The sequence below is a fragment of the Neomonachus schauinslandi genome, chromosome 8 (genome assembly GCF_002201575.2).
Source record: "Neomonachus schauinslandi chromosome 8, ASM220157v2, whole genome shotgun sequence".
Lineage (NCBI taxonomy): Eukaryota > Metazoa > Chordata > Mammalia > Carnivora > Phocidae > Neomonachus > Neomonachus schauinslandi.
Window position 1 is genome coordinate 26,532,666 of NC_058410.1, and position 12,784 is coordinate 26,545,449.

General features: G+C 41.4%; 1 protein-coding gene across 1 annotated transcript; it reads right to left on the reverse strand.

Annotated features, from left to right (window-relative positions):
* Window positions 1–4,488: 4,488 nt before the first annotated feature.
* Window positions 4,489–9,613, reverse strand: SMIM28 (small integral membrane protein 28). The gene is made up of 2 exons (XM_044917532.1): window positions 9,490–9,613; window positions 4,489–4,950 (listed from the first exon to the last, which is right to left on the reverse strand). Exons 1-2 carry the CDS (start codon window positions 9,598–9,600, stop codon window positions 4,489–4,491), a joined length of 573 nt encoding a protein of 190 aa, XP_044773467.1. The 5' UTR covers window positions 9,601–9,613.
* Window positions 9,614–12,784: the final 3,171 nt, after the last annotated feature.

Here is a 12,784-nt window from a genome sequence, read left to right on the forward strand (position 1 = left end):
TTCCTTCTCCAGTGTAAGGCTAGAGCTGCGTAGGGCTAATTAATCCCCAGGTTAATTAGGCTTTGATAAAACCCAGCTGATGAGGCCCTAGTAAGCAGTTTCCTCTGAGGGCACGGCTTGTTAAGAACAGAGAGCTCGGGGCGCCTGGGTGGCTCAGTCGTTAAACGCCTGCCTTTGGCTCAGGTCATGATCCCGGCGTTCTGGGATCGAGCCCCGCATCGGGCTCCCCGCTCGGCGGGAAGCCTGCTTCTCCCTCTGCCACTCCCTCTGCTTGTGTTCCCTCTCTCGCTGTGTCTCTCTCTGTCAAATAAATAAATAAAATCTTTGAAAAGAAAAAAAAAAAAAGAACAGAGAGCTCTGGCTATTTCAAAATGGTTCCTTTCCCTTCTCGCCCTCCTAGAAAGCATGAGGGGATTTTCCTCAGCTCTTTACTGTGAGAACCTGGTAAGGCTCCTACAGGCAAAACTCACAAAGTATGGGGCCCCTCTGGAGTTTGTAATTCTCAGGTGGGTCCCCTCTGAGCCTCAAGCAGTCTGTCAATTCCAGTACAGGTCTCCCTACGCCGGCCCTGGTTCCTGAGGAGGCTTTTGCTCGTGGATTATCTGCTCCCATAAGTTGTGATTCTGTTTCTGCCTGTTTCTCTCACTTTGGGGGCCGTGGTTTGTCCTGTGACCTCAGTTTTCTGATGGATCCAAGAAGTGTTGATTGTGAGTTCAGCTTTCCCTTGTCGCTCGGATGGAGTGATGCTTCCAAGCACCTTACATGCCTGACCAGACACTGGACTCCTTTCCTTTCTATCAAATGACGCCTTGGTGATATTTTCTGGTCTAGTGTAGAATCTAGTGAAAATGTCCACATTCTAATCACTGTTTCTATTATACCACCTCCCATTCTTAACCTTTCCTGGCTATACTTATTTCTCCCCAGAATACTTCGGAGTTGCTAACAATCTAGTTCTTTCATTTGTGGATTTTCTTCAGCTCTACTGTCTGGGAGCGCTAGCAACTGGTGCTACGGCGTTTGCCGGTTGGGTCAACAGGTAAGCAAGGATGTCGTTTACCCTGTTGTTCTTAACACTCTGCTTGCAAATCCTGCATTGTGAGTTGACTTGGCTACAGCTGCATATTAGGCTGGTGGCTTCAGGAGTGTACAGGAAATGTTGGGTAATAAATGATGCCTCACAGCTTGATTTACGCTTCCAGTTTCCTCTCAGCCTGTAACCTTACACTTACCCACATCGAAGATCAGCTGTATTTTGTGGCCTAGTCACCTTAATTAATTGCTCTCAGCCTTGCTTTTATATTAGAATCACTTGCTCTATTTCAATTTAATTGGTCTAGGTGGGTCCTGGTATTGGTAAGTTCAAGTAATTCTACCATGCAACCTGGGGTAAAATCCACTGGTCTCTATCGCAAGGGTCAGCAAACCTTTTCTTTAAATGACCAGACAGTAGGTATTTTAGGCTTTGAAGGTCATTGTAGTCTGTTGCGGCCACTTAAGTCTGATGTAGCAGGCGTAGGCAAACGCACAGTAACTTGTATCCCAATAACTTTATTTCTAGACACCAAAATTTGAATTCATGTAATTTCATGTGTCGCAAAATCCTTCTTTTGATATTTTTTCAACTACTCACAAATGTAAAAGCCATTCTTGCCTCCAGGATGTGCAGTAACAGGTTGCAAGCAGGATTTGGCTTGTGGGCTGTAGTTTGGCAACCCCTGGTTAGTAGTTTATCTGCTGCTTCCGCTTGGTTCCAGAAGAAAACATCGTTCTTCCTCAGATCACTGATAGCAATTTAAAGGAGTCCTATCACTGACTAGTTCTTTTATTTATTTTTTAAAAGATTTTATTTATTTATTGGTGTGTGTGAGAGGGAGAGAGAGCACAAGCAGGGGGAGAGGCAGAGGGAGAAGCAAAATCCTTGCTGAGCAGGGAGCCCAGCGCGGGGCTGGATCCCAGGACCCTGGGATCATGACCTGAGCCGAAGGCAGATGCTTAACTTATTGAGCCACCCAGGCACCCCAAACTAATTCTTTTAAATAGGTCTTATCAGGACATTTTAAGCATGGCGGTGCATTTCCTCAACAGCCTTAGAAGTTGTAGCAGTTGGGATGCTTTTGTCTACCAGTAACAAGCCTGCCTTAGATGGCTTCAAAGAGTAGGAAACACATTCTCTAACTAAAATATAGACAGTTAAAAGGCTAATTCAGCTTTTCCACAATGTCATCAACCCTTCTGTCTACTCTCCTGTCCTTAGGATCAGTCTTGGCTCATGTCTTGCCTCACGGTTGCAAGACAGCCGTAGCGCCCCACATGCCACATGAGGCATGTTAACATCCAGCAAAGAGGCATGGTGCTTCCTTCTGTGTGTGTGTGTGTGTGTGTGTGTATTTTTTTTTTAAATGAGGCAACCTTTTCTAGAAAAACTCTCTCCTGCATAGATCTCCCTTTAGGTCCCAAAGATCTAATCAGTCTCTGGTGGAGGAACTGAGATCACCATGAATAACTGTCATGATGCATCCCCCGGCGTTGGGAGGGCTCTGGTCTGTCTTACACAAGTGGCCTCAGGATCCCAAACCAAATCAGGGTTCTGTTAACAAAGGAGGAGGAATGGCAGTTGGAAAAGAATCAACATGGTCTCACCCAGAAGTAGATTCTTAGGATTAAAAAAAATCTGAAGAAGGCTGTCTGCTGAGCTTTTCATTTCCATTTGTCTTATTTACTTCCCGTAAAGACCATCAGGGAATTTTTCAGTATAATTTTCCTGAGAGAAATTGTATTGATCTTCACTCAAATAGCTTATATTTTGCCTTGGTCTTTAAAGGTACTACTATTGGGCGCCTGGGTGGCTCAGATGGTTAAGCGTCTGCCTTCGGCTCATTGTTTACCATACAACTGACCACTGCAGCTCTTGAGATGTTTTCCTTCTAGAACTCTCCAGCCATCTTGAAGCTTTCACACAGAAGTGAAGCCATAAAACCCTGAAAAACGTGGTCATGATCTCAGGGTCCTAGGATCGAGTCCCGCATCGGGCTCCCTGCTCCTTGGGAGCCTGCTTCTCCCTCTGCCTCTCTCTCTCTGTCTCTCATGAATAAATAAATAAAATCTTTAAAAAAAAAATAAAAAAAAATAAAGGTACTACTATTATTTCTATCAGATTATATTTAGAAATAAATGTATCCTATTTGGGCTTACCTTGTTATCTTCCTAAAACTGTACCACATTGCATATCTAGCATAAAACTCTTATGTAAAAGTAAAAAAAAATTTTTTGTTCATTTTTAACCATCAAAGTGTCGCCTAGTTTTTGTCTTATGAAAACAACAAAAAAAGTTTTACCAAGAAAATTAGAGTATCAAATACAAGTTTTAGAATCATCCATGTCACCCTCCTGCTTCCTCCACTACCTCCAAGGGATTTCTGATCTGCATCTCAAGCGGTACATGGCCCATCTCTGCCTCCCCATTTGAAAACCATGGAGGGAGATTTGTATCCCTTCCAAACCCAGCTGGGCTCCTCCTACTGAGAGCTTTGATGCCCAGCCAGGAGCATGGCCCGAAATTCCACATTTGCAATTTTCTTAGACGAACATTGGGTGCAGTGGAAGGTGCTCCAGCCCAGAGCCGAGAGGCTTCTGATCCCAGCTCTTGATGAAGTATTTAACCTCAGACAAGTTACTTAACCTCTCCGTGTTCTAGTTTTGATACCTGTAAAGCAAAAGTTTGGACCATATGATTCATGAAGTCCCTGTTAGAGCTAATCTGTGTTTCTCCTTACTATGTGATCCAAAATTTTGACCTTTGCTTTCCCATGTTAAACTAGTATCTACTCTGTTATTGCTGCTTGGTGAAGGCCACACAATCACTCATCGTGTCCCCTAAGATGGTGTGTTAAAGCAGCACCTCTGTCCTGCCACAGCACTGTGGGACGAGCCAGGATGTTCTGGTGGGAGACATTCCCACCTAACGGCCCGATCCTTTTCCCATTCTAGGAGGCAAATTAGAACACAAGTAAGCAAGGGCTACTCCAGGAAGCAGATAATTTTGGAGAGCTTTATTAGTTTTTTTTAAAGCTAAAATGTCTGCAAATGTCTGTCTGTACCTTCATTCTTACTACTGAGACCTACTTTACCATTGTTTACCATACAACTGACCACTGCAGCTCTTGAGATGTTTTCCTTCTAGAACTCTCCAGCCATCTTGAAGCTTTCACACAGAAGTGAAGCCATAAAACCCTGAAAAACGTGTATAGGAAGAAACACTTTATTTGGTGGGAAAAGCTGTTTCCTTTGGCTTAGCAGCGTTTTTCTTTTCCTTCAGAGCTCGTCCCCATGCTTACCAGTCATTCTAATTGTTTCTCAACTCACACAGAATTTTCCTATTTTTTTCTCGGGGGTGTTACATATTTTAGACAAGTCGAGTCCTCCTCAGACAACCTAGGAGAAATTTTCCCTAAGGAACTTGAGAACGGTTACCCAGACTGACATTTGTCAAGCTTGGCGCCCATTCATCCAGGAGTCTGCCGGGTGCCGGGTGGGCTCCAGGAGGGGCTGCGAGCTGTGCTTTAAATGGTTCCCACCAGCAGTTTCTATTTGCCCCTCCCGGCCAGGGGAGCCCTCTTCACCGGGAGGGCCGGCCTCCAGAGCCTCCACCCTAGGACGATTTCTGGTGGCCTCCTCGTAAGAGGGGGGTAGGCCCGCCTCCCAAGGCAGCGGGGAGTAGAAATCCTGCTCAACGCTCTGCGGGAAGCCCGGCAGGAACTCCGTGGCCTCCCCTGCAGCGGGGCGCACTGGGGGGTCGGGGCTGAACACCTGCCCCCGGAGCCGGGGGGCCTTGCAGTGGCCATACAGGAAAAGCAACAGGAAGGCCAGGAAGAGCAGGATGGTCGCTGGAAGAAGGATGCACAGGAAGGGCTCCACGTCGTCTTTGGTGGAACTTCTCTGCTGGGTGCCCTGGAATTCGGGAACGAAGCTGGGTTAGGAGATGCGGAAAGAAGACTTCTGCGTTCCCTAAAGCTCCTCTCTTTCTTCATCTTTTATCCTTATCCACATTACCCACTCTGAAAATCACTGTAGTATTTCTTTATGCCAATGGGCTTGAGCCCACGTGAAGTAAAGTAAATGGATGTGATAAAGTATGAACTGAGATGTCAAAAATACATATTGACGATATCCTACAATATCTCCCCGAAGGAAAACCAGAAGAGTAGGTTTTAGTTGGTCAGCCCACCACTCATTCTTTGAACAGGAGCTCTTACTCTTTATGCACTTATTTTATTTAGACTTAGACCAATAATGTGGTATTGCCACAAGAAGGATCATATGGAATTTAAATGATTTAATTCGGGAATGAATTCTGACATTGTTATGTGTTCATATCACATATAAATAATATTTGAAATCTGAGTTGATCACTGACGTTTATGATGAATGAGATTTTAAAATTCCATTTGTTTTTGCAGTATTTGTAGAATCAATATGGAAACTTCTGAACTTTTTTTTTTTAATTTTTTTTATTTATTTATTTGACAGAGAGAGACACAGCGAGAGAGGGAACACAAGCAGGGGGAGTGGGAGAGGGAGAAGCAGGCTTCCCGCGGAGCAGGGAGCCTGATGCGGGGCTCGATCCCAGGACCCTGGGATCATGACCTGAGCCGAAGGCAGACGCTTAACGACTGAGCCACCCAGGTGCCCCTGAACTTTTTTTTTTTTTAAGACTTTATTTATTTGACAGAGAGAGAGAGAGCACAAGCAGGAGGGAGCCCTATGTGGGGCTCGATCCCAGGACCCTGGGATCATGACCTGAGCCAAAGGCAGCCACTTAACCAACTGAGCCACCCAGGCGCCCCAACTTTTGAACTCTTTATAGAAAAAGAATTGTATCCTATTACAGCCTAAAATTTCTCTAAGCAGCTGTGTAGGGACTATTTGTAGCCAAATTCCTGCAGCATGCTGTTTAGATCTGTTCAAGAGGGGAAAAAGCCTGAATTGAAAAATAAAGTTTAATGAATCTTATATAAAAAATACCCTCCCCCCAAGAAAAAAAACCCTATCTAGTCTAGGATATTATTAAACTAGATATGAGAATATTTCTGCAATATCTGTGCTTTGAGAGGAGAAGTCATTTGTGGACTCTATCTGGTATAAACACTAATTTTTTGGTTGTACAATCTCTAAAGTGTGAGCATGTCTGGTGCTTTGTTATGATATTCATCATCTGCAAGGCTTCCCATCTCAGACTTCAATGTAAACATGAAATTAAATATTCTTGAAAGTTCAGTAGTTAAAAAAAATTGCTGATAAATTCTTAAGCAACCTAGGAGGTATTGATTTTACGATATTAGCTCACAAGGTAATGATGGTTCTTGATGAAGTAAAGAGTATAATAGCCATGAAATGATGCTTCAACAGCAAGGTAGAGAAGCGGTACAAAAATACTGTTCCAAATTGCAGAGACATTGCTTTAAATAAAGTGGCTAGTAGTGAGGTATTAAAAATCTTCTCTGTTATATAAAGCATACAGCAACAAATGTGTTTGTATCCACAAAAATTAAAGCCTTATGTTGTGTTTCAAACAAACAAGCAAAATACTAAGCTCTTTATCCACTTATTTAAAATAAAATATAATAATAAAACTATGAGAGCCCAGGGATCTCTCCTTGATTTTGGGGGTAAGGACAACTGTTTTGCTGGCGTGACCTCTTAAGAGACTGGCTTATCTAGTGTTGTTTGTATCATCTTTACTTCCTAAAGAATTTACAATTATGTGTGTTATGTTGATTCAAAATTAGATAGTTTATTTAATATTTATATTGCCAGATATTTTGTCCTTGGTATATTGGTTCAAATTGTTTTGGATTTTTTTTTTTAAATGCAGATATGAGTTCAGATATTTTAGCTTAAAGTGCATAAAAATTAAAAGTGTGTTTTGTTTTTGTTTTTGGAAACAGAGCATCGTCTTTGGGGTTTGACAGCTCTGGCTTTGAATTCTAGTAGGACTTTCTAATACTTGCATGACCATGGACCCTTTATTTGTCCTCTATGGGCCTGGATTTCCTTCTCTATGAAATGGAAATAATATCTTTTTTGGAGAGTTGGCATGATAATTTAATGAATCAATGTGTGTAAAGCACTTGGTGAATAATAGATATTTATATATTTCTACCTCAGGAACTCACATGGTCAAATTTACTAGAAAATAAAATACTAAAGATAACCAGAAGAAGTCTAGAAATTTATTGCTAAGGCTAGAAAATGCAGTGAACATAAAAAAAAAAAAAAAGAAACTAACATTACTATATTTATTTTTCAATATATTTTTTCAGAAAAAATATTTTAGTAACAATATATTTTACGTGTGTGATTGTTGTTTTATTTCTAAGTTATGAGTTCTTTCTGTTTTCTTATGCATTATCTATCAAAACTATTAACTTAAAATCTGTTGTGATGTAATAGAACTTTGATTACAAAAGCTGTAAGAATAGATGAACTCATAAATAATTTACTACCATTAGTAAAAAATCAAGTTGGACTCAAAAGCAATTTAACTATGTTTAGGCTTTTTCTCTAGATGAATCGTTAAAATCATTAAAGCTTCTAAAACACTCTTCAGGGGCGCCTGGGTGGCTCAGTCGTTAAGCGTCTGCCTTCGACTCAGGTCATGATCCCAGGGTCCTGGGATCAAGCCCCACATCGAGCCCTGCATTGGGCTCCCTGCTCAGCGGGAAGCCTGCTTCTCCCTCTCCCACTCCCCCTGCTTGTGTTCCCTCTCTCGCTGTCTCTCTCTCTGTCAAATAAATAAATAAAATATTAAAAAAAACAACAACGCTCTTCAACCTTGATAAACATGGACTATTATGCATGACTTAGTTTTCTTCATTCTCCATCAATTATATGGATGATAATAGTTTCTAAACAGCTGTGGGCATCAAATTTTAAATACTCTGTAAGTTCAAGATGCATAGAATATAAAGATACTTCATGTTCTACTTAGAAGATTTTGTGTAATAGACCCTATCGTTTACGGCTCTGCACTTATGGTATTACCAGTATTAGTTGCCTTTTTTTTTTTTTTTTTTTTTGCAGTTAGTTGCAAAATTTTGGAAGAAGAAGAGCCACAGTCTCCTCCTGTAATCGGTACTTCCATTGGTTGAGTCGAATTTATCCAAATATCAAGTGGCACTAAAAGACTCATCTAAGATGGCAAATTAGGACAATTTCTTGAGATAACTCCTCATGTGTTCCAGTTAAGAGAAGCACAGAGCGACAGGACAAATTTATGATAGTCTCCTTAATTTTCTCTTTTACTAATTCTTGGTATATTGGTTCAAATTGTTTTGGATTTTTTTTTTAAATGCAGAAAAGATGTCTACTTTTCTAGTCAAATGTTCTTATTTGTTCGCTTCCCTCAAAGTTGTTTCTTAACTTTTAATATTTCTGATGCATATATTGACTCAAGGGCTTTCTTGTTCAGGGAATATTTTTTAAAATATTCAGTTAAAAGTGTGACTGTTGAAGGGTATAAAAATCATAGTTATATATATGCAATTATAAGTGTTAAATATAATGTATAAATATATATAAAAAATATCTCTCTGGGGCGCCTGGGTGGCTCAGTTGGTTAAGTGACTGCCTTCGGCTCAGGTCATGATCCTGGAGTCCCGGGATCGAGTCCCGCATCGGGCTCCCTGCTCGGCAGGGAGTCTGCTTCTCCCTCTGACCCTCCTCCCTCTCATGCTCTCTCTCATTCTCTCTCTCAAATAAATAAATAAAAATCTTTAAAAAAAATTAAAAAAAAAATCTCTCTGTAAAAAGGTAGTTTGGGAGAACTTAAATACCAGCCTCGTCAGTTGGTTTTCCAGACAACAAGAAAATAGGTTTGTTTCCCTCTTTTTGTGGGGGCAGGATCCCTCATTTCCCTCCTGATCATAAAATTGAGTTCTTGGGTTTCTACAAATATTTTTCCTTTCTGCCGCCTCAGATTGAGGCTTCTTTGGTGATTGCCCAGACAAAGCAAAGCAGCTGCTGCATTTCTTAGAGACAAAAACCTCCTTAACCCTCTGCCACCCGGCCGCCGGAGGTAAGAGCCTTGGCTTCTCCTAACTCCTAGAAATGCTGTCATTCTACAGCCAAAGGGAGCCTCTCGTTACTGTGTATGTAGACATTGCTTTACTGTGCAAAGAACAAAGTCCTAAAACCAAGGCTTAAAGATTTGTTGACTCCTCCCTTCAGGTGTTCTTTGATAAATTTGATCTCTCAGGTGTTCTTGGAACGTATTTGTGGCAAGTTTTACTTGAATCCATCCTTGTCAAAAGAATTCAACTTTCCAGTTACTTCCTTAGACCACGCCAGTCAGTGAGTGAATATTTCTGTCCTACCCATAAAGTAAAATGCTGCCACTAAGTTTTAAGATCCTAAAAATATAGGCATATTTGGTTTTAAAGCTGACAGAGACACTTTGGGGAAGAAAAGGCTGAAGTCATAGATACAGACCTGCAGCTGGGTTTCCGGAAGAGGTTGGCTTGGTTCGCTCGTTAACCACTCATATGTCCCCCTGCCGGCGTGGCCAAACTTCCTCCAGCTACTGGCCATCAGGCCCCGCATGTTTCCATCCGACTGTTGCTCTGACCACCCTTCCACCTCGCTGCCCAGATTTCAACAATACTGCTTGCTCTTGGCCTGGATCCAGCTTGGATGTGCTCGGCTGATGGCTGTTGGTAAACTCCTTCTCTGATGAGTGGCAACCGGGAAAAGAAACCAACCAGAGAGACCTCTTGGGACTGGCTGTATTTAAATTCAGTGCCTCTGCATTTGTTTTGTGGCATTTATCACTGTAAGGATTGGCATCAGATATCAGACACGGAATAGATTTCAGACCGAGGAGTTCTCTGCATTTGCGTTATTACAGTGCAGTGGATGGTCTCAGTGAGTAAAAGCTGTTTATATTGAGATATAAATAAGACCCTCTCCCTTCCCTTCCCACATCCCACTCCAGAGATAACAGCTCAGCAAGAAAAACTACCCAAGCTGAATTTCCTTTAATTATTTCTGGGTTCTAGGATACAGAGAGAAGGGGTATTTGGTAGAGAAACAAGACTCTTTTATAACCTTTTAGTGAATTATTTAGATGAAAGATGCTAATGATAAAGTTGTACAGAAGCCAGACAGACAATAGCTCGGATTGTTTGCAAGAAATATTTGCTGGTTTCAACTAAAAAAAAAAAAAAATCAAATTACCAATACTTAAAGAGTCTTCCTTTTGATTATCTTGAGAAATTTATACTAAGCTTAAAATAAGAAACTTTCAGTTTGAATATTCACTGAGATAACTTTGGGATGTTTAATTCTACATATTTGTGGAGACTTGAACATTTAAGACATGGTGGTTGGATTCTCTTTAGTGGAGTAAACTTCAGTTTCAAATATTTATTCAACAACTTGCAATTCAATATTGCAATTACCCACATCCTGATCTAAGCATCATTTCCATCGAAGCAACTGTCACGATGCTGAAAGAGTATTTCCTAACTAGGATTTTTTTTTTTTTTCTTAATTAGGATTCTCCACCACTGGCCCATGGTGGCCCACGGAGAGGTTTCGGGGATAGGGTAGTGAACTCACTACACTTTTAGATAGATCCAATTTCTGGGGAGGAGCCATCATTTTCATTACCGTTTCAAAGACTGCAGCCCTCCTTGATACAGTTTGGCTCTTAGCCAAACTTCTCATTTGTGATAGAAGTTTTCACTAAGTTTCCCAGTGCCTGGATCAGTATCCTAGTGTGGAACTCCTTTATCACTTTGTCCTTTTAGTTCTTACTGTGGAGTAAGTTGATTTTGTGCTCTCAGTTAAAATATTGCCTTGTCCCACTGATGTGTTCCTATTTTAAGCCAGTCTTGTATCCCCACACTGGTATATCCAAAGCACCCGGCCATCAGTGCACTATGTTACTTTTTTTTTCGCATGTCGTGGCTTTGCTAATACTGTGTCCTCAACTCTTCCTCCACCCTATCAACTTCAATACCTTCATTTCTTTTTTTTTTTTAAAGATTTTATTTATTTATTTGAGAGAGAGAGAATGAGAGACAGAGAGCATGAGAGGGAGGAGGGTCAGAGGGAGAAGCAGACTCCCTGCCGAGCAGGGAGCCCGATGCGGGACTCGATCCTGGGACTCCAGGATCATGACCTGAGCCGAAGGCAGTCGCCTAACCAACTGAGCCACCCAGGCGCCCAATACCTTCATTTCTTAAGAAGCAAGTTGGAAAACTGGATCAAAAGCATTAAATATGCACGTGTAATGTTAGACCCTCCTCCAGCATTGAATGAATCAGATACAAATTCCTGCTCTTCTGGATATATTTCTGGGGACCAAGAGAAACAAATCACATAAATAAAATATTTATCAGAAGGTGATACATGCTCTGGAGAAAAGCAAAGGAGCAGAGTAAATGCTGAAGGAAGGGCACTTTTAAAAGGGGAAGCCAACTAGGACCTCAGGGAGAGTGATATTTGCACAAAAAGCTGAAGGATGCAAGGGATTCAGCCATGAAGTTATCAGATGGAAAAGTATTGCGGACCACGGAAATAGCCAGTGCAAAGGCCCTGAGGTCACATGCCTGGTAAGTTCTCAGAATGGCTAGAAGGTCAGGGTGGCTGGAGCAGTAAGCCAGGAAAAAAGTAGGATATTAAGAGAGAGAGGATTTGTGGGAGGTCATAGGGCAGCACAGAGTAGAGGGTTTATAGAGCATTGTAAGAATTGTAGCTTTTACTCTAAGTAAAATGTAGGAGCCATGTGGAGTTTTGAGCAGAGGAGTGATAAGATCGGACTTCCATTTTAAAAGGATCACTCAGGCTCATCTGTGTTTGAAATAGGTATAGGGATTAGGGCAAAAGCACAGAGACCAGCTAAGGCCTCTTTTAATAATTCAGGGGAGAAATAATGGACCAGAGTAGTAGCAGTGGAAATCGTGACATCTAGATCAATTTTAGGAATAAAGGCAACAAGATTTCTGGAAGAACTGAAAGTCGTACAAAATGGAAAAAAAAAATCAAGGAGGATTCCGTTTTAGGCTTGAGCAATAGGAAGGATGACCATTCTCCTTTACAGAGAAGGAGAAAGACCAGATAGGGCAGGTTGTGTTGTATTGTTTTGTTTTGTTTTTACAGAAGAGGAATAAAGAGAGTTGCGTTTGGACATGGTAAGTTTGCAATATTTGTGAGTTTGGATATTAGAATTTGGAGTTCAGGAGTGAGGACTAGACCACAGTCAATAGTTGGAACTCACTGGCAAGGAGATGGCATTTAAAACTTCAAGACTTAGTGAGATCACCAAGAGAATGAGAGTCAATAGGATGGGGAGATAGGGAGTGGCAGTGAGATGGAAGAGAACCCAAGTGGTGTCTTAGAATCCAAGGGAAGAAATGTTTCTAGAAGGAGGGAATGATCTCAAAATGTAGGTACTGTGTAATCAAGTAAGATGATGGGTGAGATTTACTATTGGATTTAACAAAATGGGTTGGGGAAGGGGTGTCCCTGGTTATTTGGACAAGAGTAGTTTTGGTGGAGTGGTTGGGGCAAAGCTTGATTGGGATGGTTGTAAGAGAGAGAGGGGGGAGCAGAATTGGAGATAGTGAATATCAACAATCTTGAGTTATTTTTGCTTGAAAGGGGAGCAAAAGAATGATGAGTAGCTGGATAGAGCAGTAGAGTTAAGAGTTATATACTTAAAACAGAACAAGTTAATAGATTATTGCAATGAGCACTGGGTGTTATATGCAAACAATGAATC